At 43.2% G+C, this 23,902-nt stretch overlaps 1 protein-coding gene across 3 annotated transcripts in view; it reads left to right on the top strand.

Annotated features, from left to right (window-relative positions):
- Positions 1-23,902, top strand: part of MAPRE2 (microtubule associated protein RP/EB family member 2) — a 138,600-nt gene that overhangs the window by 41,987 nt on the left and 72,711 nt on the right. Inside the window, exon 1 of one of the 3 annotated variants that reach the window (XM_031438963.2) lies at positions 6,571-6,838. The exons of the other annotated variants lie outside the window; for them this stretch is intronic. Within the exon in view, the coding sequence (XP_031294823.1) occupies positions 6,720-6,838 (119 nt within the window). The 5' untranslated portion in view covers positions 6,571-6,719. Of the gene's footprint in view, positions 1-6,570; positions 6,839-23,902 lie in introns of those variants that run through there. 3 annotated transcript variants of the gene reach the window in all.

The following is a 23,902-nucleotide window of genomic DNA, read 5'->3' as shown; positions in this document are numbered from 1 at the left end:
AAGGAATGGCATGTTCTGTGTTTTGACATTACGAAAGTCTTGTCATTTTTACGAGCACATAGGAAGGAGGCTTGCAAAATTCTGCCTTGTGAACATATCAGCATAGCCATAAATGAGGCTGATAAATAATCTGCAAAGACGAGTAATCTCGAAAGTCAATCCCAGAGGAGCATTGCCTGTTCAGGTTGGCTTTGAAGGAGAGCTTTCTTCATCTGGGGGAAAACATTCACCAATTTTTTCTTAAATAAAATGCTATTGCCAAAAGCCAGGAGGCACATACAGATTACAGAATTCTCATCAGGTCTAAAGGAAGAGCTAATAAAATCTTCTATGCCTCAGGGAGAAAGTAGTGAGCAAGGACCACTCTCAAGTACATCTCTCTGCCAGCAATGTGATTTCAGAACCAGCACCACTGGTTGGCCAGTCATGTGTTTATTCACTGCTGTCAATTTGGGTGCGGAGCATATTTTAAGCCACTGATGGATAACCTGTCCCTGCCATTCCCTACTGGAAAATACTAGAATATATGCATGGGAGAAATTGCTTGTCCCAGGGCAGCAGTGGTGACTGCTAAGTGGAATCTTCTGTCTACATTCAGAGGTGGTAACAATCTAAGAAGCCGCCATCTAAGGCGGTGTGACAGCTGTGAATGCCTTTGACAGCGATGATTATCAGCCTCAGTGAACATGCTTCAACCTGGAAAAGGCATTTGTGATGAGTAGGTACCGCTGGGGTGGAATCGGAATTAACGTCCATTCCTGGCTAATGACTTCACATCTTCTCTGCTGTTGTATTTTGAGATTTCTCAAATCCAAGGCAACGCAAAAATCCCTGTTTGAGACGCATGTCACATGTTGGAGGAGTAGAGAGGTGTTGATTTCTGCCAAGACACAATTACCAGTGCTCGCTGGCCTCATCTTGAGAGAAACGGGATTGTGCTATATAACCTAGGGACTGAAAATTTAAGTCTGGGCTGGTGCCCAGTTCCGTCTTCCTTGATTGGACTTGTGTCCTGGGACGGCTGCTGGCTTCCTTTTTTGCTCTTTGCTCTGGCCCTGTGCCTCCTGGGTTCCCCTTAGTGATCTTGCTCTCCAAACATGCATTTTATAAAAAAAATATTCATTTGACCTTTTTTTGGTGTACGTCTTAACGCCATTAGAATAGGAGCTCAGAGGCAGGATCAGTTCCTCTGGTGCATAACAAATGCTTATTAATTAACATACTGGCCCTTCCAATATTGCTGCGAGCTTTTTCGTGAAAATATTTGACTCTCGTTATTTGCTGATACTATATTCATGACTCTTAATGTCACCTCATTCCTTCAGTATCTTTGTTAGGTCAGAATATTAGTGATCTTGCAAAGAATTAACAGGTTCCCAACTAGTTGAAGCCCTGATTTTCTTCAGTAATCATTGATGGGTCTGATCTGAAATTCACCCTCTTAAAAACATCTCTGAGAACACCTTCTCGAATCCGGTCCACATTTCTCTGCCCTTACCTGACTCAAATTTTGTGACATTTGGCCCTAGAGACACCTCCCTTCTCTCTGATACTTACTTCTCCCTTGGGCCGAGCAAAACCGCTCCCTCCTGTGATTTGCCCCAGCAGGTAGAATCCTTCACAGTCTTTTTTATTTTTTCTTCTTTTTTTGTCTTTTTTTTTCTTTTTTTCAGACTTCTCTTTTATCACTCAGCTTTTAAAAAGTTCCTTCTCTTTCTCCCTGAGTGAGGGCAACTACACCCACAGCTTCAGTTCTCACCTATGAGATAATTTCCTCCAAATCTTATGTATCTCCAAGTCAAACGTAAGTTCAAAGACCCACCTGTTCCCTTAATCAACAAATACTTAAGGAATCCCCACTGTGTGTGAAGCCTGGTGGCCACTCGGTGACCACTTACTGTCACCCTGAGGGTGTCCTCTAGGTACTTCTCCGTGTCCAAAACACTAGGAGAATCTTTCTTTCAGAAGAGCAATTCAATCTGTATTTCCCATCTTAATAAATGATGCCATTCATTAACGACTTGGTCACCCAAGCTGTAAACTTGGATTTCATTTGAAATCTTTCTCCTTCACGGCCCATCCTTCGTCCCCATCAGTGTCTATGCCCACATCCAGTTGGTCAGCAAATTACAGCGGCTATACCCTGTGAATATCTCCAGTCTCTGCTGGCTTCTCCAACCCCTTGGCTTCTGTCTAAGTCTAGGCCTTCATCACTGACTCATTCTAATCTTCTCCAGGATAGCTTCCGTCCTACTGCTGTGGCAGAATTGCTTGATATGCAAATTTCATCATGAATTTCCCTCCCTAAAGTAACTTCATGGTTCCAAAGCACCTTCAGAATGAAGGTCAAGCTTCTTAGCTTGGGCACAGCACCTCCCTGACCCCGATCCTGGCCCTGTCCCCTGCCATTGTGTGCTCTGTTCTTGGTCCATAGTAAACAACTTGCTGTCTCGCAGGGACGTCATGCCCTTTCCTACCTCAGTACCTAAGTATACGTGCTTGGGAAGCCCTCTGTTCCCCTCTACACCACCATCCCTCTTTTAAATGACAATAGAGCCTAGTGGATAATTATGTGAACTTTGAGGCCAAGAAGACCTGCTATCCAATCCTGGACAAGCTGTTTTTCCTCCTTGAGCCTCAATTTTGTCATTAGGGTTGTTGTGAGAATCAAATGAGATATGTGTTGAATAAATGAAGCACGTATTCATTTAGTGCCTATGACCTGCTAGGTCTCATTCTGAGAACCGAAGCTACAGCAGTAAGTGAAACAGTTGAAGCCCCTCCCCAAAGGATCTTATATTCTGTCTTGCACCAAGGAAGTGATCAAAAAAGGCTATAATTATAATAGCTCCTTGGGGAAACTTTTCAGACCTATTTCCCAGTTTCCATCCTGAATTAGGTGCTCATCTTCTGTGGTCCCAAATTACCCTGTACGGCGCCATTATTACAGCATCATGTATCATAATTGCCAATATTTTTTATCTTACTCACCCATAGCTCTGAGTTCTTTGAGGACAGACCCTGGACTTGTCTTGTTTTATCAGCTTCTAGGACACAAGAAACCGTGTTATAAGTGTCAAGTGAATGAATGAATGAATGAACATTTTAAAGGATGCCTAACATATCATTTAAAAATAACATATACCACTAAAGAGCATTTGCTATATGCCAGACACTGTGTTAACTGTTTTAAATATATTATGTAACTTAATCTTTACAGCATCACTGTGAAACCAGTATTACTACACGGACATCGTAGGTGAGGAAACTAAATCTCAGAGATGCAGAGTAACTTGCTAGGGTCACCCAGCCAGCAGGCGGGGAAAACAAGCCAGGGACCCAGGTCTGCCTGACTCCAGAACCCCAACTTTAATCCACGATGCTAGTTGGTGATGTGGGACAATGGTCTGCATATACTTTATTTGAGATATAATTGTGTACATAAGACAAAACTGTAACCCACAGTTCAGATGTACACACACTTTAGCTTAGTTATTTTTTTCCGTAATCTGTGCAACTTTCTTCACCCTGCTGAAGGGGGCTGGAAATGAAAGGTTTTTGACTTGCCCGTTCAGAATGTGACAGCTTCTTCCTTTTTAGACTGTCTTTGGAGAGCTCCACCTCTTGGGTGAATATTTGGTCTTTTAGATGTCCGTCTCTCTCCCTAGCCCCCCCTGCCTAACCCTACCAAGCCTCTGATTTTAGCCTTTAGTGTGATGATGCCGCGCCTTGATTGGAGAGGACGGTGCTGGCAAGACACTCTTTAAGGCCATCGTTTCCTGGAGTCTTAAATGGGACTTTTACCTCATTATGCAAAAAAAAGTCCCTTAGGCTGAGAACAAAGCCAAAACCTCTCTAACATCTCCCTTCAGGGACCTGAAGATGGGAGACGCTTTTTCCCACCTTCACCCTCTTCTTCCCATCTCCAGTTGGGGTTGGAAAGGGTCCTCTCCCCATCTTCTTCCTGCCCGTTCAGTGCTTTTCCTGTGTCCTAGCATCTTCCTTCCCAAAGTGGAATGTGCCTTCCCTTCTCCCGAGGGCTAAACTGGAGAATGGCTGCCAGGTAACCTGATTTATGGGGCGAGGAATGAAAACACATCTGTTTAATATTTTCAAATTATTACCCCTGTTACCCCTGCATCTCGGAGGGTAATCACAGGTCTCTGGGGCTCTCTGGGTCCCTGTATAGTGGCGTGGTTCAGAGCAGTCCTGGAGGAAGATTTACAAGGGGTCTTAGGTCCTCCACCTGCCCCACTACTGCTCCCCTTTCAGCCCATCGACCCAAATTCCTGGTCAGAGTCCTCGCCTCCACAAACGGCTGAGAAACAGTGGGAGTGTTCTCGCCACACGGTTAGTTGGTGTAGTCAGTGAGCTATACTACATTCAAACTCTGGCAAACTGAGGCCCTATGATAACACTAATTATGTAACCTGTTATTTAAGTACAGGATTATGGAAAAGTAAGCTGTACTCAGGAGCCCAAAATGAGAGGGCATCTGCTGAAAACATTCAATATCTGATTTGTGGACTGTGCCTTTTAACTTCAGACCATCCCCAAAGAAAGGGGAAGCTTCTGTGAAAGGGAACAAATCAGTGAGGAAATGGACAGCGTGGGTCAAGTAACAGAAATAGTAAGAGGAAGCTCTGATCTTTTGTAGCAGTAACGACACTCAAGCCCCTTGAGCTCATTGTTCAACGTGAGGCTTGCTGTGTGTCTCTTGTCTTTAGATACTGATCTGGGTACCTCGTTAAGTCTTAGGTTAGAATTGGATCCTTACTGTATAAAAAAAAAGTTCTCATATAAGCTGAGATATGAAGGAATCAACTCGTGCTCTGTGAATTCACGGGAGAAAGTAGAAAATAAAATTAGAAAAATGGAGTTCAAAAGGAGAATATAGAATAGGGGGGGAAAATGCCTCCTTGTTTGAGATTATCATTACCATCTGGGTTGTAAACCATTTGATTCTAATTTGAGAAGCCTGATGCCAGAAATAATTTATTACCAGGGAGATATGCTGGAGAATTGTCAGGAATGACAGAGTTCTTACTTGTTCTAATATCTGTTTCACAAAATTATGCGAGTAAGCCATACAATGATGTGATGGGGTGAGCCTGGTATTTTCTGCTACATATATTGTCTTTTGCATCCCAATTCTTCTTCCTTTCCCACCCCACAAAAGGTCAGAGACCACTTTTGTTAAGCAGAGAATCCTTCAAACTCTCTTCTTCTCTCTGAAGGAAAGCTCTGGACACATCTGGAATCTGTTCGGAATTTATAATCTAATCCATAGACTTTGCACAGTACTAGCAAGTCTGTTCAAGGCTATCTTTTCATAGTGGTCATGTTGAGAGTGTACATAAAGTACTTGGGTCTTACCTTGATCTATAACATTTACAAATTCACATTAAACATAGATCACCACTGTCCAATCACATTGATAAAAGCATGTCATTTTGAAGTTCCAGTTCACCACTTCCTGGCTGTGTGACCTTGGACAAGTTAGTCAATTTCACTAGTTTACTCATCTCCAAAACAGGGATGGGGGAGGGTATAGCTCAGTGGTAGAGTGCATCTTTAGCATGCACAATGTCATGGGTTCCATCCCCAGTACCTCGAGTTAAATAAAAATAAATAACCTAATTAACCCCCCGAACAAAAACAAAAAACCAAATAGGGATGATAATAATAATAGTACCTGTCTCGCAGGCAATGTATTTGAAAACTGAATTTTAATGATATGGAACACCTTGAATGTTGAGCGCTTCCAAATACTAAATTGGGTGTTCACTTATTTAATTCAAAGACAATAAAATATAAGACAAGGATTTAATTATCTGTATCAGGAGACAGTATAAGAATTTTAATTGAGAGGTCTTGGGCAATCATCTTCTAAAATGCTGGTTATCTTTTTAAAAAAAAAAAAAAAACCACCTCTCTGGGGATTCTTTTCTGCAGAAAATCTCTTGATTTGCAATCTTTCATCTTCCCATTGTTAACGTAAAGGTACATTGATTAGAAGGAAATGCAGCTTCCTCTTAGATTTTAAGGTTTGGGGCTACTTTTGGGGAGGAGGTTGCTCCTGTTTGGAGAATGGGGGAGAGAAGCAGCTGGAAATGTTAACCGCTTAGTCTGATCCATTTTCTAGAAGCAGGCCACCATGTTGTATTTTTCTGAAAGCAGACCAAGTTTAATTTTCACGGCAGAAGAACTTGGTATCGAAGGAGTTAAAGGGTCTCCCACACCCCTCTGCCTGAATCGCTCTTTTGTGTACACAGCTGCAGTGGGAGCTCGGCTCGGAAAGGAAATGGTTAGAGGAAGAGCTGGTTTTCAGACCCAGGCGAGTCTGCGAGGGGGGCCGCGGGTGGCCTGGGGTTTTACGTGCCAGATGTAAGCCTGCCCGGGTGCCTGCCTGGAGCCGCTGGCGTGGTCACGCCGTGGCCCTGTGCGAATCCAGGCGAGGTGATGAGTTAGCGGGTTGCTATGGGGACGGGCCCGCCCACGTGACCAGGCTGCTGCTGCCGGCGCTCTGACGTCAGCAGCCGGGAGGGCGGGACGCGGGAGGGCGGGGCGGGAGCCGAGCCGGGAGAAGGCAGCCGCGAGCAGCGAGCAGGCGGCAGGCGCGGTCTGCGCGAGGAGCAGGCGAGCGGGAAGGCGAGACGCAGCCACCTCCGTCCCCAGCCAGCCCACAGCGGTTTGTTCCCATCCTCGGGAGTGCGCCAATGCCTGGGCCGACCCAAACCCTGTCCCCAAATGGCGAGAACAACAACGACATCATCCAGGATAACGGGACCATCATTCCTTTCCGGAAGCACACAGTGCGCGGGGAGCGTTCCTACAGGTAATGGGGCTGGCACGGAGCGGCGCGGGCGGGGGGCCGCGGCGGGCGCGCGGAAATCCGCCCGTTATATAATGGAGCGGCCGCTGCCCCGGACCGGGCTGCAGACATGCGTTTGTAAAGGCGGTTGTGATTATTTGCGATCTGTTTCCATGTGTCATGTTGGGTGTGCACGGAGGCTTCACGACTGCAGATGGAAAGCATTTTGTGAATAGGTTTGCTGCCTGCAAGGGGTCTCCCTCCATCTCTTTCCTTCCACACTGATAAAAATGCAAGCAATTTTGGCCCCCCTCTCCAAAGGGAGACAGGCTGGAGCACTTCCTTTCCTCTTACCCTTTTAGATTTTAAAGGAACCAGGAGGTAGGCTGTGCCTGAAGACAGGGAACCAGGAGGATGGTGAGGAAAATGCGCTTGCTCTGGTGTGTGTGCAGGAAAGATGGAATCCTCTAGATTAAGCTGCAGTCTGTGATGTTGAACCCCCAGATTGATGGAGCTTTGTAAGAATTCTGCTCGCTGATTGGTGCAAGGATTGACAGCAGAGGTCACGGTGTCAGACATTCACCGAAATTTTCTCCATAGAACCCAAGGTTTATTAGAAAGAGACTGGACTGCAGTGGACCTGAAAAGAACTGGGCGCCGTTATGCATTTTCTTAGGAGTTTATGGCTTCCGCATGGGTGGGGGGAGTCCGCCCTTCTTACTTACAGTAGGAAGGTAATTCCTGGTATTTTGCCGAGGTCTGATTTGAGGATGGGACTGATCTCGGTCATTGTATTGTGAGCCTTTTGATTAATGAGTCAGCCTGTACGGTTGGCATCATTTTTACATTAGCATATCTGGCAATATGTTCTAGTAGATAAGCTCATTAAAATTGTTTGCATTGTTTGATAAGGATAACAATGTAATGGAGAATGCAGCTAGTCTGATGCAGCTCGAAGCCAGACTTGAAGGGAGACTGATAGCTTCGCTCATATTTCCTCTGAAGTTCTTTTGTACTGGGGGTAGTTATTTTTAAATGTTACCTTGATAACTGCTAACAGTGCTTCTGCTTTGAGGCAGAGCACACATACCTCTGAAACGCATCCTCTCAGCTACTGAGCAACAGGAAATAACTCTTCTTTTTTTTTTTTATGCCTTCATCTAAACATTCAGATGGTATTATGGGCAGAATAGTCTGTGTGTATAAATGTTGCCTATTTATAAAATAGGATCGAAAGTACGGCACTTCCTCTTTCTTTGAGAGAAACCTTATTAGCTGACAAAAAAAAAAAAAAAAAAAAAGCAACCTTTGCCCTGTCATCCCTGGCAGTTATATAAATACTGGGAGTTAATTTTGGCTGTGCCCAATGAGGTCACCAAAATCTCATGCCTATGGTTCCAACTGATATGTTGACATGGCATCCTTACAGATTCCAAGTGCTTGTTATTCTCTTAATATAAACCGAAATAGGTCCACAAGCTCTGGGACTCTCCTTTTGGAGACCCATGTGATTGGAAGGTTGGGTCCCTTCTCGCCCTTACCCCTCCACCTTTCTCTGTGAGCATTCCAAAGCTTAAAATAGAATTAAACAAAAACAAAAACAAAAACCCTGAGTTGCTTCTAAACTTCGCTTATTTAAACTGTTCTTATAGGGAATAAATTTGAAGCCCTTATTTCTTAAATGATTTAATCTTTGCCCTGTAAGTAGCTTTGGAAGATGGAGTTCGAATTTTACCACATGGGCCGAAGGCAATTGCCTGCTTGGGTTTTTTTAGTCATATGAACTCACTTGCAATGGCAATGGAAAAATCACTTGGTGGAAAAGTTAAATGCTACCTTTTGTCGATCAGTGACTGCCTTAAAATAAAAAAATTATTCACCTTTTTAATTCAGTCCAAGTTGTTATTTCCATTTCCTGAATTATTTCCACTTCGCTTCCTGAGTCCCTGTAATGGTGCCTGAAATTATGTGAAAAACAAAACTGAATCTGAATAAAAATCTGACTGAGCAAAATCTTAAGTCACCAAGAGCGTCGCTGCATTTGTATTTTATATAATAGGATTAGTGGACATATAAGTGGGAGATGTCATAGGTTAAATGAAGAAAGAAGACTCCAAAATTGCCTTTATGTTATACAAAGGGTGCACATGGAGACCAACACACTTGCTGTTTTCCTTGGTCTACTTTTCCTTCAAAGTGGAAGATCAGTGTAGTATAACTTCCACTTTTTTTTTTTTTTTTTCGGAGGAGCAGAGGAGAAGGAAAAATGTAACACATTTTTCTATCCAGGAAGTGTTTCATAATTATTTCAGCATCCTGAGGCTGGGATAATATTGCTATTCAATTGCTGTGGAAACTTGAAAGGCAGTTTGAAAGCCGGAGTAGAGATTTAAGCACAGAGGTTTTACTTTGGCTGTAGGTTCACTGTGGACCCCAACAATGAGGTGTGCTTGAGAGTTCTGCTGGAGTGCCGGGGAGGGACCTGGTCAGCCCAGCGCCCTGGAATGACCAGAGGGGTTCTTTTCTGGTTCCTTTACTGACTTCTAGGAAGGGCCCCCCACCTCAGGTCCTTCATCTTTGGCTTTATTTTCTACACTTGCTTGTTACATACAAGGATGTAACATTGCATTCTTATAAAAGGTTTTGTGAGGTTAATTTCAAACGCTCGAAACAAAAACTATCTTAAAAGAGGTCTGTAAATAAAAGAAAGATGCTGTTGTAGAAAGGGGACTCTTTCAGGCACTCCAGGACAAGGACACCCTCCTGGGAGCACAGGTGTGAGGGGGAGCAGACACCCAGCGATCGACTGGGTTGTGGTGGGGAGCAGGGAGTCCCCCTTCCCAGCAGGACACATTATTGTCATAACATTTGCACCAGGTTGCTGATAAATAAGGATCAAAATATGGTTCACCACCCAGATATCTTAACCCAGGTATCTCTTGGTGTAAACAGAGGCCGTTTTTACAGCCTGGACTAGAGGAGGTGGTAAATCATTATTGAAACAGCGTGCACTTTGATTTGAAGGACAAGTTTCCTTTACAAAACGAGCCTCCCATTGGTAATTTCAGCTGAAAAGAGCAAGTGCAGAAAGGGCTCAGCCCTACCGCGTGGACGTGTTTCCACGGCTCACGGCGGCTACTCTGTGATCGATCGCCTCCTTGGCCCCACCCTCCTCATCTCCTTTATGAGCGCTAGGAATCCATGTATTTTCAGAGCTGCTTAAAAAACAAATGTGGTGCAGGCCATCTGAGGTGATGCTGTTTAATTCACAGAGTCGTGCTCTGGCTCTCCCTGGAGAGGCGACTCCCTATAGCTCTGTTTCATGCAGATGCTCGTAGGAAATGAGATTCATTAACTGGCCCTCTGCCCACCGCATCTTTGTTTGCATATTTCAGCCTTTTCCGAACGAATGTATAAATCCAGAGGACTGTTTCCACATGGGTGTTTGAACATGCAACTACAGTAGCATATGTTTCCGAATACTTAAAAAATATATATATTACTTGGCCCCAGGAAATGGATAGTAAAGAAAGGCAAAACAAAAATATAAGCCTAAAACATTAGCTTTGACATCCAACTTTGCCGGTGTGGAAAAATGAACTCTTGGTAAGGAAAACAAAACGAAATATTCTGTGTGTAACAGGGAGTAGTGAAGCATGTTCCACTTAGTAGAAGCTATTGTAACACGCCTCACTTTAACCAGAATGTAGATTTCAGATCATACCCCCCCCCCAAAAGCAGCTGCAGGCTGCAGCAGTCTCCATGCAGCTCTGTTATGTATGTGTGTACGTATGTATCGGTATCATCTCCGTTTACTGCTATCATAGGTGGTTTTTAAAAACTGATTTTTGTCCTTACTATTTTTCTTAGTATTTTTAAAGGATTACTTAGTGTTTTATTAGGTGCCCAATTTTGAACTTCTTTGCAGAGTCCTTTGTCAGAGCTTCTGTTAAGGGGATGGTCTTCCGGGTGCCCTTGGTGAGAGGCTCACCCCTGCTCAGCAGCGGTTGTCCTTGGTCTGGTCTGTTTACAGTGCATTATCTTAGCTGAACGGTGCTTTGAGATGGTCCTCTGAATTTACGAGGTTGATTTCCACATGCAGCCTCTTTCCTTTGGATACAGGGACCTCTTGAAGCTGCAATGAATAATCCCTTAGATTAGTGGAGGGGGAAATATTGGGACTAACCTAAATATTTCATTTGGTTTGGAGAATTGATTAGACAAATGCTTGAGAGTCTTACTTACCAGGCTGTCTGCTAGCTGCCCCTTCAAGGACCTTGTGTTCTAGCAAAAGTCAGATGCTTTATGCAGCTCATTTTCTAAGTTTTACTCTGTTGTCAATATTTGGCTTGGTCTGATAGCAAAAGTGGTTTGCATTTCCTGAGCCCACAGTGACTCAGAGTAGAAAAAGATACCCTCCAGGCCAGTAGCTATAGGAAGCGAAAAGAAAAGAGTGGAGGCTTTAGAATCAGAATGTTCATCGGCCTGGCAAGGTGCACTTTGAGCAGTAGTGGAAAGAGAGTCAGGAGCCTTGGAAGGCGGGCAGGGAGGCCAGAACTTGAAAATAGAGAGCCATTGAAAGCACATTAACTGAAAAACAGCGTAATAAAACCCGAAGTGCATCCTGGAATTGAGCTCCTGTTTTGCAGTGAGTATTGAAAGGAAGATGGAATCCTGCAGTGCCCCATCCTGCCGAGCCCAGAATTCGTAGAGAATATTTAATTCACTATAAGAGAGGGAAGGCTCTAACCCTGACATAGGGCTCAGGACAAGGTAGATGGATGCTCCTGGCTCAAGTCATCTTTCCCCGAGTGGAAGCAATCAGGGCAACTTCATCCCAGAACAGGACTGGTACTTAGGTCAGATGGTGGCTTCTGTATTTGTAGCTGCCCACATCCTAGTTGGCAGTCTAAAGGGATGGCTGTTGGGTAGAGTTAACACTATTCTGGTCTTGCTGTCTTCAGAAGCACGGCGTCTGGTATTTCATTGTGAAAGACCCTCCTGAGTCATTTAGTGCCGTAAAGCATGCAGATGTGACAGGTGAAAGCATGCAGATGTGACAGGTGAAGCTGCTCACAATGCTCCTTATGGCCCCGGTGCTAATTCCTCTTGCAGCTGGAAGGTGATCACCTTGATGGCAGGCTCTGGTGTGGACTGAGCGTTTGACCTGGGTTGTGGGGATTTGTTTCCTTTTGAATTTTATCAATTTCACTTTCAGGGAGTTGATTTGCTCCTCTCCTGTGAAAAATATCTCTCTGCACGATGAAATATGTTAGAATATATATGTTAGAGTAGTTTCATTCTTGACTTGAGGCTGCCTTTCAGCTGTCAGCCTCTGTAATACTAAATTGAATATGTCATACTCATCCAATATCTTTTTATTGAAGTCTAGTTGCTGTACAGTGTTATATGTTACAGGTGTACAGTACATTCACAGTTTTTAAAGGTTATACTCCATTTATAGTTATTATGAAATATTGACTATGTTCCCCATGTGGAACAATATATCCTTGTAGCTTATTTTATACCTACTAGTTTGTACCTCTTAATCCTCTACCCCTATGTTGCCCCTCCCTCTTCCCTCTCCCCACTGGTAACCACTAATTTGTTCTCTGCATCTGTGAGTCTGCTTTTTTGTTATATTCACTACTTTGTTGTATTCCACATATAAGTGATATTATACAGTATTTGTCTTTCTCTGACTTATTTCACTTAGCACAGTACCCTCCCAAGACCATCTATGTGGCTGCAGTTGGCAAAATTTCCTTCTTTTTATGGCTGAGTAGTATTCCATTGTATATAAATACCACATCTTCTTTACTAGTCATCTGATTATGGACACTGAGGTTGCTTCCTTATCTTGGCAACTGTAAATAATGCTGCTTTGGACATTGGGGTGCTTGTACCTTTTCAAATTACTGTTTTTGGTTTTTTTCGGATATATGCCCAGCATTGGAATTACTGGGTCACGTGGTAGTTCTCATCTAGTATCTTGAGCACTATTCCAGCAGCCCTTTCTCTTGGAACACTGTACAAACATCCCACTGGTATCACATGAACCTTGTTTCTTGCTCACTTTAAAATTCCGATTGTTTACCTTGGTGTTTTTAGCCATTAGAATTTATATTATATTGAGAGAATTCTTTCCAAATGGAAACCTACAGTTCACACAGGCAAAACCTGAAGTTACAGGACTTTTACTTTTGTAGCATGAATCAAAGACATTTCTCCTAAATATGTTTTTGTTAGATGCTAGATGCATCCCCAAAGATGATCATTTATCTTAGTGAAAATAAATCATTAGTGTGGTAAAGATTAAACAAGAGTTTTATAGGCCACCAAGAAATAATTTCTTAGTAGGTTACTAAAGAGAAGAAAGAAAGAAAAAACAACTTGTACATTTTCAATGTCAAGTCTCCCCAGGCTAATTAAGATTTTACTCATTTGAACCAGGACAAACTTATTTAAAGCATTATTTTGGGTTTTTTTCTAAAGGAGCAGAAGGTGGTGATAAAGATATGGGATGGTCAAATTAATGAACACTTTTGTGTAATTTATCTAGTAAAGGAGGTATAACTAGAGCCCTTCTGTTATTTCTGTGATATTTCTGTTAGGAAATATAACTCAGTCTTTCTGTTATTTCTAGACCACATTTGGTTCGGGCAGGTAAAATGTGCCAAAAGAACCAATTTGGGGCCATGACTTGGAACAGAAGAGGAACAGGGCAAGAGACTTGAAAATGAAGAGAATGTGTTATCAGTCCAGGGAGTGCATTGGTTGAAGTCCATAAAACTTGCGATCCTGCATACAGAATTGGTCCTGAGGTTCATGGCCAGTGTTTGCTGTTGCATCATCTTTAAAGTGACCTTGCTCTTCTTGTGAGGCACACCTTAGGTTTCTGTGATCCTGTTCTTTTTCCCAGAAGTAATGTTTGTTTTTGTGTCAGAGCATATTAATTCTTTGTTCTTTAGAGTCCGCCTACCCTGGCAAAGCCCTGAGAGGTAGTTTGTCAAAAATGCCAGAGGCATTAACTTCCCAGGGAGGCAGTCTTTCATTCACAGCTTTACTTTGGTTACAATCAGTAGTATCCGCTCACCCAAGAGCCTTCTGGGTTCCCTGCAAGGTTTGCATTTGGTGCTCAGTAAATCAGGAGAAAGCAAAGACACTAAAATGGACTTCCGTCTCCCGCCCCGGCCTCCTTCCTTTTTGACGTTTTGGAAAGCCAAAAGATGTTTTCAGGTTGCTTAAAAATGAAATCTTTTAAATCCTCACACTTTAAATAATTACACAGTTGTTGTTTTATTTAAATTTAAGCCAGAGTTCCAGCAGCAGCCTAAAAATCTGTTCTTTCAGTGGACTTACTAGGTTCCTTCTATATGCCAGACTGTGTGCCGGGCACTTGAATTCAGAGATGAACCCCGCATAGCGCCTCCTTGAAAAGCCTCTGGTGATGGGGGCATCAGGCAGGGAGGCACTGCTTGATGGAAGGAATCTGAGGTGGAGAAGTACATCTGACCCCAAGAAAGTAATTTTGGGATTACTGTGCTGATACTTGGCCAGGGCAAAATTACCAGTCCTGTACTTTTCAAAAGCTTTCAGAAATGGTGCATGTAAGTAAAAACTGTGTTAGAATGTGTGTGTCCCCTACCATGACCTCTGTAGATAAGATTTTATACAGTCTTGGGGTACAGGTTTGAGCATTGTTGAGTGACCCCCATTATGGGAAGGTTACTTCTCCCTTACGAAAAGTCACAAGGCAAAGTAAAAGACTTATCTCTTTTGATCCCCAAATTGGTACGATATTTGTGTTGACTATCACTACGTTAAACTTTTTTTGGGGGGGGTGGTAATTAGGTTTATTTATTCATTTTTGGAGGAGGTACTGGGGATTGAACCCAGGACCTCGTGCATGCTAAGCACTCTACCACTGAGCTGTACCCTCCCCCCAACGGTATACTAACTTTTATGTAAAATATATGTATGTTCGTATTTCCTTGAAGTGCATGGAGACATTGACAGAACATAAACTAATCACAGTAGAACTGAACAGAGAAGTCCCTGTGTGCCTTTCTATGTTTGGAAAAAAAATTGGAACTATGTAAACAGACTACCTAATTGACCAGCGGTGTTTCATTTAACACTTTTAATAGTATTTTTTAAATTAAATGGGTTTTGTTTTCAGCAGTGAGTTTTAGGTACTGAAATATGTGGGAAGCATCTCAAAATATCCACAGACTTACTGAAGTCACATGGATGTTAAAGCTTTGCCTAACGCAAGTACCCCTCTTAAGCTAAAACAACGGCCCAGATCACATGAAACGCGCTCCCGCAGCATCTGCCCGTTGAGGTCTCACACATGGCAATGCATAGTCTGTATTTTGCTTCATTTTCTCCAGAGTCTGTCGGAGCTGCCGTAGGTGGTGTTTTTTGTGACGTGCCCAGCCTGCTTAGTATGCTGCGTGAATCTTGCACTAACTGCAAAGTAATCCTCCGCGAGGATTCTTTGTCGATAACCTCTTCGGATGTCTGTGTTCTTCTCATCTATTGAGCACCTGGTGTAGGTCAGGTGCTGCGCAGGGGCCCTGAAAATGTGAGATGACAGTTAATGGCCATTTTTAAGCCACCCTGCTGCCGTTCTCTGCCCACCCACACCCCCAACCCGGAGTCTAACTCCCCACCTTACGGAAGTTATTGAGCAATATCTGGTCTTGATGTCACCCCCGCGATAGTGCAGGACCACAGCCAGGAAACAAGCCATCTGCATCCTCCGGCGCCTGCCCCCTCACCCGCCAGTCTGGGTGAAGGCTGAGTAGACCCCACAGAGACTGACCAATTAAGAATAAACAAAAGGAAAGCTTTGAATACGTTATCCCCTCTGTAGGGACCTGCTGCTCACCATCAATACCCGTGAAATAGAAAGCTGGTGGGGCTTGTGAGCCAGTCAGTGTCTCTGTTAGAAAAGGAGGAAGCGGAAGAGGGAGTGATGGGTGGGTGCGAGCCCCCCCGCAGGGCGAGGGCTTCTGGGGGTGGATGTGCCGCCCCTCCCCCTCCCTCCTGGCTCCCTATCTCTCTCCGTTTCTGGGGGTCTAGCAAATCTGTCCCCCCCAACACATCTTCTCCAGGGGGAAGGAGAAAGAGAGGAGAGTCATCAGCCACCTAGGCAGGGGGCTGAGGACAGGAGGGCACGGGGACCTGTAGATCTTTCCAACATCCCTTCATGGGGCTGGCGACACACAGTACATGGAAAAGTAGGTTTGGTGTTTGGGAAGCCAGTTGTTCTCCACCCAGAATTTCTGACAGGCAGGTAGCACTGCCATGATGCTGACCTTAAGATGTCAGCGTGAATAACGGTGCATGTACTTCCAGCCTGTGTGATGCGTGTCACTGCTGCCTCAACTCCAGTTCAAAACTTGGTCAACCCCACACTGAGACCACCTGGGGTCCTCAAAGTCCCAGATGGCTGCTTGGAGAAGCAGGGAAGGCGTAGCAGGCAAAGCTTGGGCTCTGGCCTGAGACTTATTTTCTATCCCGGCTCCAGCCCGTTCTCACTGTTTCATCTAGGGCAAATTTTGTATCCTCTCTAAGCCTCATTTTTCTAGTATGCATCGACCTTAGGGAGTTCTTAATGAGGATTTAAACAAGATACGGAATATGAAGCATACCAAGCAGTGAATGGTGCAGAGTAATTGCCTTTAAAAATGTCAGCTGGCATTGTTGCCTGTAATTTCAGTGTACTCCTTTACGCTGTCTTTACAATATGCTGTGAGCTCTGTCCTCAGTACCTGTTATAATACCTGGCATGTAGCAGATGTTCATTGAAAGTCCAAATTGAGTCTGGGAAAAATTGAAACAAATTAGACTGTGGTCTCCCCCACCGTATCAACTTTATTAAGAATTAATTTTACGTACACTTTAAACGGATACAGTTTACTGTATGATTCTGTGGGTATTGGTGGCATGTATATGCCTTTGAAGCCATCACTCCTCTGCAGCTGCAGGCAACCACTGCTCTGCTTTCTGTCACTGTAGATTCAGTTACATAAATGGAAACATGCAGGTTGTGTTTTTGAGTGTCTGACTCCTTTCACTCGGTGCGGTGATTTTGAGATTCATCCCCATTGGGTGTATCTGCAGCTCGTCCCTCTTTGTGGCTGAGTAGTATTCCATTCTGTGGCTGCACCATATGTGATCAGTTACCAGCTGCTGGTAGTGGTTTCCAGGTCTTGGCAGTTATGAATAAAACTTCTGTGAGTTTTCATGTACAAGTCTCAGTGGAGCCAACGTTTTCATATTCTGAGGTAAATACCTAGGAGTGAAAGGCATGGGTAATATAATTGGTATTTAACTTTAAGGAACTTAAGAAACTACAAATAGTTGTCCACAGTGGTTGTACCATTTCACATTCCTACCAAAGAGTGAGGAGAGTTCCCCTTGCTTCACAGCCTTATCAGCACTTGTTATTGTCAGCCTTTTCAGTTTGGCCATCCTTACGGATGTGTCCAGGTGTCCCATGGAGATTTTAATTTATGTTTTCCTGATGATTAATGATGTTCAGGTCTTCTCATGTGTTTATTGGCCATTTGTATATATTCTTTAGTGGAGTGTCTGTTAAGATCTTTTTCTCATTAAAATAGGTGGTAATAGATCAAAAACAAAAACAAATTTCTTCTGTGTAGCACAGGGAACTGTATTCAATATCTTGGACTAACCTTTAATGAAAACGAATATGTGTATTTATATGCATGACTGGGACACTGTGCTGTGCACCAGAAGTTGATGCATTGTAACTGACTATACTTCAATTAAAAAAAAAGATTGATAGAAAAGAGGATTGTAAAAAATATAATCTGGATACTATAATGTAGTCTTGACCTAGATTTTAATGTGTTCCTAACCTGAATATAAACCTCTCAAGAAAAAGAATAGTTGTTTCTACCTGTTCTTTATCCACAGTGTCTCTTCCAGCAATTAGGTCCAGGTCTCAGTAAGTACATATTAAATGATTCTATTAAAATAGACTGCATACTTTAACTCAGGGGGGAAAAAAACCACTAAATCCCCTTTAAGAGTTGGTATGAAAGAGTTAACTTTAGGAGCTATCTTTCCTTTGGGGTCTTAAGAGGAGATGCTCTTTTAATCTGTGGAGAAGAACCCTGTAATTCTGTAGATATTCTTTTCTTTGTATTGAGTGTCCCTTTAACACTGTGTCTTTCTACTGTTCATTTGGAAAGGAAAATGTGTAGAAATGTTTTCTTCTTTAAAGACAGCATGGAGCCACTTTCCTACGTTAGAACGTTTGCCCAGGATAATCAAAGCATTACATGCCGCCCCACCCCACCGCCCTGCCCATCGCTTCTTCTTTTTTTTTTTTTTTTAATTCTGAGGAAAACATTCCCCAACTCTTGCTCACTCCTTCTCCTGTCTAATTTGGCATTTTTGTTGTTGCCAGTTGGGCTCCTGACTTCTCTAAACCACCAAAGGAGAAATTGCCTCACATAGAATTTAGAAACTGGGAAGCAAAAGCTCAGTAAGGTCTTAGGTTTTACCTGAAAGGATCTGCCAGGGCCCTTGTGATTTTTTGAAAGGATGAGAATGCATGGCTTCCAGAGTCTTTCTGGCTGCAAACCAGATTTCTTAACCACATGTGTTTCAACATTCAGAGATATCGTACCAGATAAGGTCATTTATGATTTCACAAATGCCCTAGGTCTACAAGTAGATTGTGAGTGCAGTTTATTTCATCTATCGCTTGTTTATTTTATTGCAAAACCTTGAGGCCAGATTTCAGACATTATAGCTTCCATGATGGCAGTAATCTCTTCCTAACTAGGTCGTAGATCGTTATTTTCTGTGTTCTGGTTGGGACTGAGCAGGTCACAGCCAGTCGAGTATCAGTTGCGAGTTGAAAGTGTTCTTTTTGCTTTAATTGTGGTTGTTCCAGGAAAGGAAGCCAGATACCACTCGGCAGGACATCCTGTGATTCCCTTAGTTTACAAGGCCGAGGACATGACTTTTTTTTTTTTTTTTTAATAAGATGATTGCTTGCTTCCTTTCCTGTTAACAAGAGAGGCCAGAACCAGTGATGTCCATTGGCCTCTAAGGACTATAACCAGCAAACAACTGAATCTCTCCGCAGGATCACCTGAAGAATCAGAGGACTTGGAAGAACATCCGTGTCTCTCTGTATGGGCCAACGATGGTTTGGTCGTTATTAGCATTTAAGCAATTGCCAGTTCTGTTGTCCTGAAATAAAACTGAAAAAGAGAGGAAGCGACCATCCTGGAAGTTCTAGGAATTCAGTACATTAACATAAAATCTGGAATCGGGTATATTATGGTCTATCTAACAAAGAAATATAGTGCAAATACTGCCCAAGAAGATATGAAAAATGTCCACAGTATGTTGAGAAACAAGCTGATGGGTACAAATGTACATGTGCACAGCAGTGGTTTCCTAGGGCTGTCAGAACAAATCGCCACAAACTCAGTGGCTCGAAATGTGTTCTCTCACAGCTGGGGAGGCGGGAAGTCTGAAAAGAAGGTGTCGGCAGGGCTCTGCCCCGTCCCGAGGGAAATCATTTTCGCTTCTTGCTGCCTAGTGTCGTGGCCCTACGCATTCCTTGGCTGGTAGCCGCATCTCTTCAGTCTCCACCTCTGTTATCGCGTGACGACCTTCCCTGTGTGTCTGTGTCTCTCTGTGTTTCCACACCACCTTCTCATAAGTCACACTAGTCATTGAATTTAGGACCTTAACCTCAGCTTAACTAATTACATCTGCAAAGACTTATTTCCTAGTAAGATTGCATTCTGAGGTTTTGAGTGGACGTGAATTCCAGAGGGACACTGTTCAGTCTAGTGTCTGTATATATGCATGTGTGTATACCATTTTTAAAACTGTACGTATAAAATATACCCCCCCACACTCATATAAAAGAGGTCTTTAATTTTATTTTTATCTTTATTTTCTACCTTTCTATAGTGAAAATGTAGTGTTTTTTAATATAAAAATATTTTAAAAAATAAACAGCACTTAGACATCTTTTAAAAATAGTTTTTAAAACTAGCATTCTACCTTGTTTTTGTTTTCTTTGCTTCATCAAAATATTACGAGATTTTTTAACCTTAATTTGAAATAAGAATTAATCCTTTACAGCATATATACCCACAAAAATATAGTCAATTAATACGTTTATGGTATTGTGTTTGTTATGCTTATTATAAGAATAGCTAAGACTGAAATAATGTAAAGTAAACCAGGTCTGTGAGACATTGGGTCAACCAGGATAATATCAGGTTTCTGGTTTAACTCCAGGAAGGCAAAAAAAAAAGTTACAATTATACTCAATTGCTGAATTGAAATTAATTTTTTAAATATGCTTTAAAGTCTCTAGATTGAATTAATCTTAGGAACCTAGAAACTAGACATGGGGAGGCATTTTGCCAAATTTCATCCATTCAAATTGGCTCAGATACTGGGTAACTTTTAACACACGTATTTGCTCCAGAACAGTTTCGTCTATTCACCGAATTCCTTTAGACTTTTCTGTCCATAGTAACATCTCTAGGTATTTAGTCAAGTAGTTTATAAGGTCTTCCCGTAAATAATTTCCTTTCTCTTAATTATTTCTGAACGCTCATTAATCAACTGTTATTTTTCTGTCTTTATCCCAAGTTTAACAAAACATTCTAAATTCAGCAGAGACCACAACCCCCCCACGTTATTTAAACTCCAACAGCATATTAAATTTTGTCCTTTGTTCTCGAGAGTCCTCATACCATAGAGCTACAGAATCAAAAAGAGAGGCTTCAACTTAAGGAACTTCTGTGCATCCTCCCTTTCCCAGAACCGAGGGTCTTACCATGTATCTGCCCCTCTGGTGTTTCTGTAGCTGTTTCAGTTTGGACATGGCAGAGTTCTTACCCACTGTCTACTCAAATGCTCATTATCTGCACTTTCTTCTGAGAATTACAGTGTTACTACACTGATGCTGGAAATGTTTCTACTTTTGATCCGTGTCAAGGCAGCAGATAGGAGAGCAGAGAGGTTCTGCAAGTTAAGACTGTGTGCTTGTGTGTGAACTGATTTTTGTCAAGTGCTGTTGGGTATGTAGATGCAAGTCCGTTAGCCCTTTCTTCATTCCAGTAAATAATTGGTAAATGAGCTTGCTGGTTAAAAATAAATAAATAATTTTTAAAAACCATCTTCTGCTCCTGTAGACAAGGCAGATAGGTTTGGTGTCTGGTTGCCCAAACAAGAATAGCAGGAAACCAGGGAAGGGGAAAGAAGGATGAACTCTGACTCTGGGGTGGAATTGTAGGCAGATCGGGGAAAATCTATTCTCTGGCCTAAATGAATCATTTCACCTGGGACCAGAAGTTCGGGGAATGATGGCCTGGGGAACTGGTGATGAAATCGTGCTCCTGGTTCTGGTCGTATTTCCCCACTGCTACACCAGCTTGGCTGAACGTTACTAATCTTAGCTCAGACAACCGAAATTTCCATTTCCTGTTCTCATGGTGTGCAGCCGTCTTGTAATTCACGGGATGTCCTCTGGGGCGGGGGAGCGGGTTTGAGGCAGAAGCTGGTCAGCGCCTTGTCAACTAAAGGTAATATTTAAGAAGCTTAATGTTCCACTGTTTCCCAGTTTGAAGTTGGCCATATTGGTTCGGCATTGGAGTCTACTCTAGAAAGAATGAAGAAGAGTCGACGGTGCGAGCAGAGCTGGGGTTATGAGATTGTACATCCCGTGCTTTAGAGCTCAGTTCACTGGGATATATTTTAACACTGGCCTGGGGTTCCCTCCTTCTTTTAGACTTAAATTTATTGCTACTTCACTTTCCGTTTCCATTTCAAAATGTTCTCATGAGTTTAAAAATGAATTTTGCCATAATGTAAATACAGACCTTTGGCTAGGCACCAGTCTCTAAGAGTGAGATACCAAGAGATTTGGTTTTTCTTTCTTTCTTTTTTTTTTTTTAAAGAAATTGATTTTTCTAAACACACAGTCAAGATAGCAATCTAAATTGGGAGTTTGGCATCAATTAAAAAATAAATAAATACGTTAGGAGTTTGGGATTGGCAGATACAAACTACTAGGTATGGAACAGATAAACAGCAAGGAAGGTCCTACTGTTTAGCACAGGGAAGTATATTCAATGGCTTTAGTAACCTGTAATGAAAAAGAACATGCATATGTGTATATGCATAGCTGAGTCACTCTGCTGTACACCAGAAACTAATACGACATTGTAAATCAACTTTCCTTCAATTAAAAAGACACCAATCTGAAGTCGTTTATTAGTTGGAAAAATATATAAGGAGTGATGTACATGGTCTCTGTCCATTTTGACTCAGCTACCACAGAGAGCAAATTGAGAGACTCCGAGATATGTGGAGAGTCCAAGATATGTAGTAACTAGAAATGTAAAACGTGGTGGTTCCCCAAATATTAGCTGGCTTACATGTTACAGCTGGCGGGTTTTTGAGCCAAAAATCATTCCCAGCAATACACTGAGTAACTCGTCACCCACATCTCTCCATTTCACGCCCTTCTTCAGGGAAACTGATGTTAAGAAATCATCTTGCTTACCGTGAAAATGTACAGTGAGGCCTTGGGGAGAACTGAAAAAGGGAAAATGGTTTTTATTCAAGACCATAGATGTGTCCTCATTTGGAGGTCTGTCTTCGTCCCACTTGTTCTCGTGACATAATAAAACCCGAGAACAGAAAGGGGGACCTGGTTGAGGACAAGAATCCTAGAATCAGCCCCAAGTCCAGATCCCAGCTCTTCCGTTGAATAATTGGCAGCGGGCAAGTCGCTCCCCCTCTCTGAGTCTGGGTATCTTTTCCTGCATGATGGCGGGAACCAGAGCGTTGTTGTGAAGACTAAGTGAGAAAGTAAGTGGTAACTACTTATTCCTGGGGAGGAAAGGAGCTCCAGAGAGATGAGGCACACGTGCCCAAGTTCACCCGACTGGTTGATGGTAGCTCTGGAGTTAGAAGCCCATGCCCTGACCCCTAGACCAGCGCTCTCATGAAGCTGAAACACGTACAGATAGTGAGCTTTTCATGCAGTTCTGGAGACATGAAGAATGGGACATTTCTCCGCTCCTTTCTTTTAGACATCAGACCACAAAGTCAGCCTTGATTGAGCCTCTCTTACCCATCTCACGTAGCGCTGGGGACGCATCCTGACAGTTGGCTTACATGGTGTGATTTCAGTGATCCTGTGACTTTCCCCTCCCCACGAAATTCTCCTGCACGAGCAGTCATTCGGCTTTTATTTACTGTGCACCCACTGTGTGCCAGGCACTGTTCTAGACACAGGACACACAGTAATGCAATATATTCTGTGAAGAGCCTGCCTTCACAGAGCTAATGCGATGGGGGCGAGAGGTAGCGGACAGTAAACCAACAGCGTAATGACAGGTTGTGTTAGTGTCCCGGAGGCGAGAACAGTGCAATGTAGGAGGACCTGGAGGAGGCCACTTCAGAGGGTGGTCAGGGAAGGCTGGCGGAGGAGGTGACACCTGAGCTGCGCCTGAAGCAGGAGATGGAACCAATGGGAACAACCTCTTCCTTGGCATAAGGCGCAATGATCCCAGGATTAATCTTGAAGCTGTCATCTCTCATTTGTTTTATTTTTTTTTTTCTTTTTGCGGAGGGGAAGGTGTCATGAGGTTTGTTTTTGTTTATTTATTTACTTAAATGGCGGTACCGGGGGTTGAACCCAGGACCTCGTGCATGCTAAGCACGCGCTCTACCACTGAGCTGTCCCCTCCCCGCTCATTTGTTTTTGGCTATGAGAAGGTTTGGGGAAGTTGGACAGCTGAAGGAGGTACCTGAGGAGGAACCAGCACCACCAGGAGCATAAAGTAGTTCAGAACCAGGAGGTGGGGGGCCCTCTAACAAAATTCGCCCCCCACACGACTTTGCCTAGTAGCGGTGGCGGGTTCATGCAGTCGCCACACGCTCTTCTGCTATGTCTGATGCACCTAGCTTTATGCGTGGCTGGGGAAGAGGTTAACAACTCACATGCACCCTGAAGGGTTGACCCGGGGCCGTGTTGGGAGGAGGAGGCTCGGGACC

This window comes from Camelus dromedarius, chromosome 32, assembly GCF_036321535.1.
Source record: "Camelus dromedarius isolate mCamDro1 chromosome 32, mCamDro1.pat, whole genome shotgun sequence".
In the NCBI taxonomy this organism is placed as follows: Eukaryota; Metazoa; Chordata; class Mammalia; order Artiodactyla; family Camelidae; genus Camelus; species Camelus dromedarius.
Note: the sequence above shows the minus strand (reverse complement) of the source record. Positions and strands in the feature narration are given on the sequence as shown.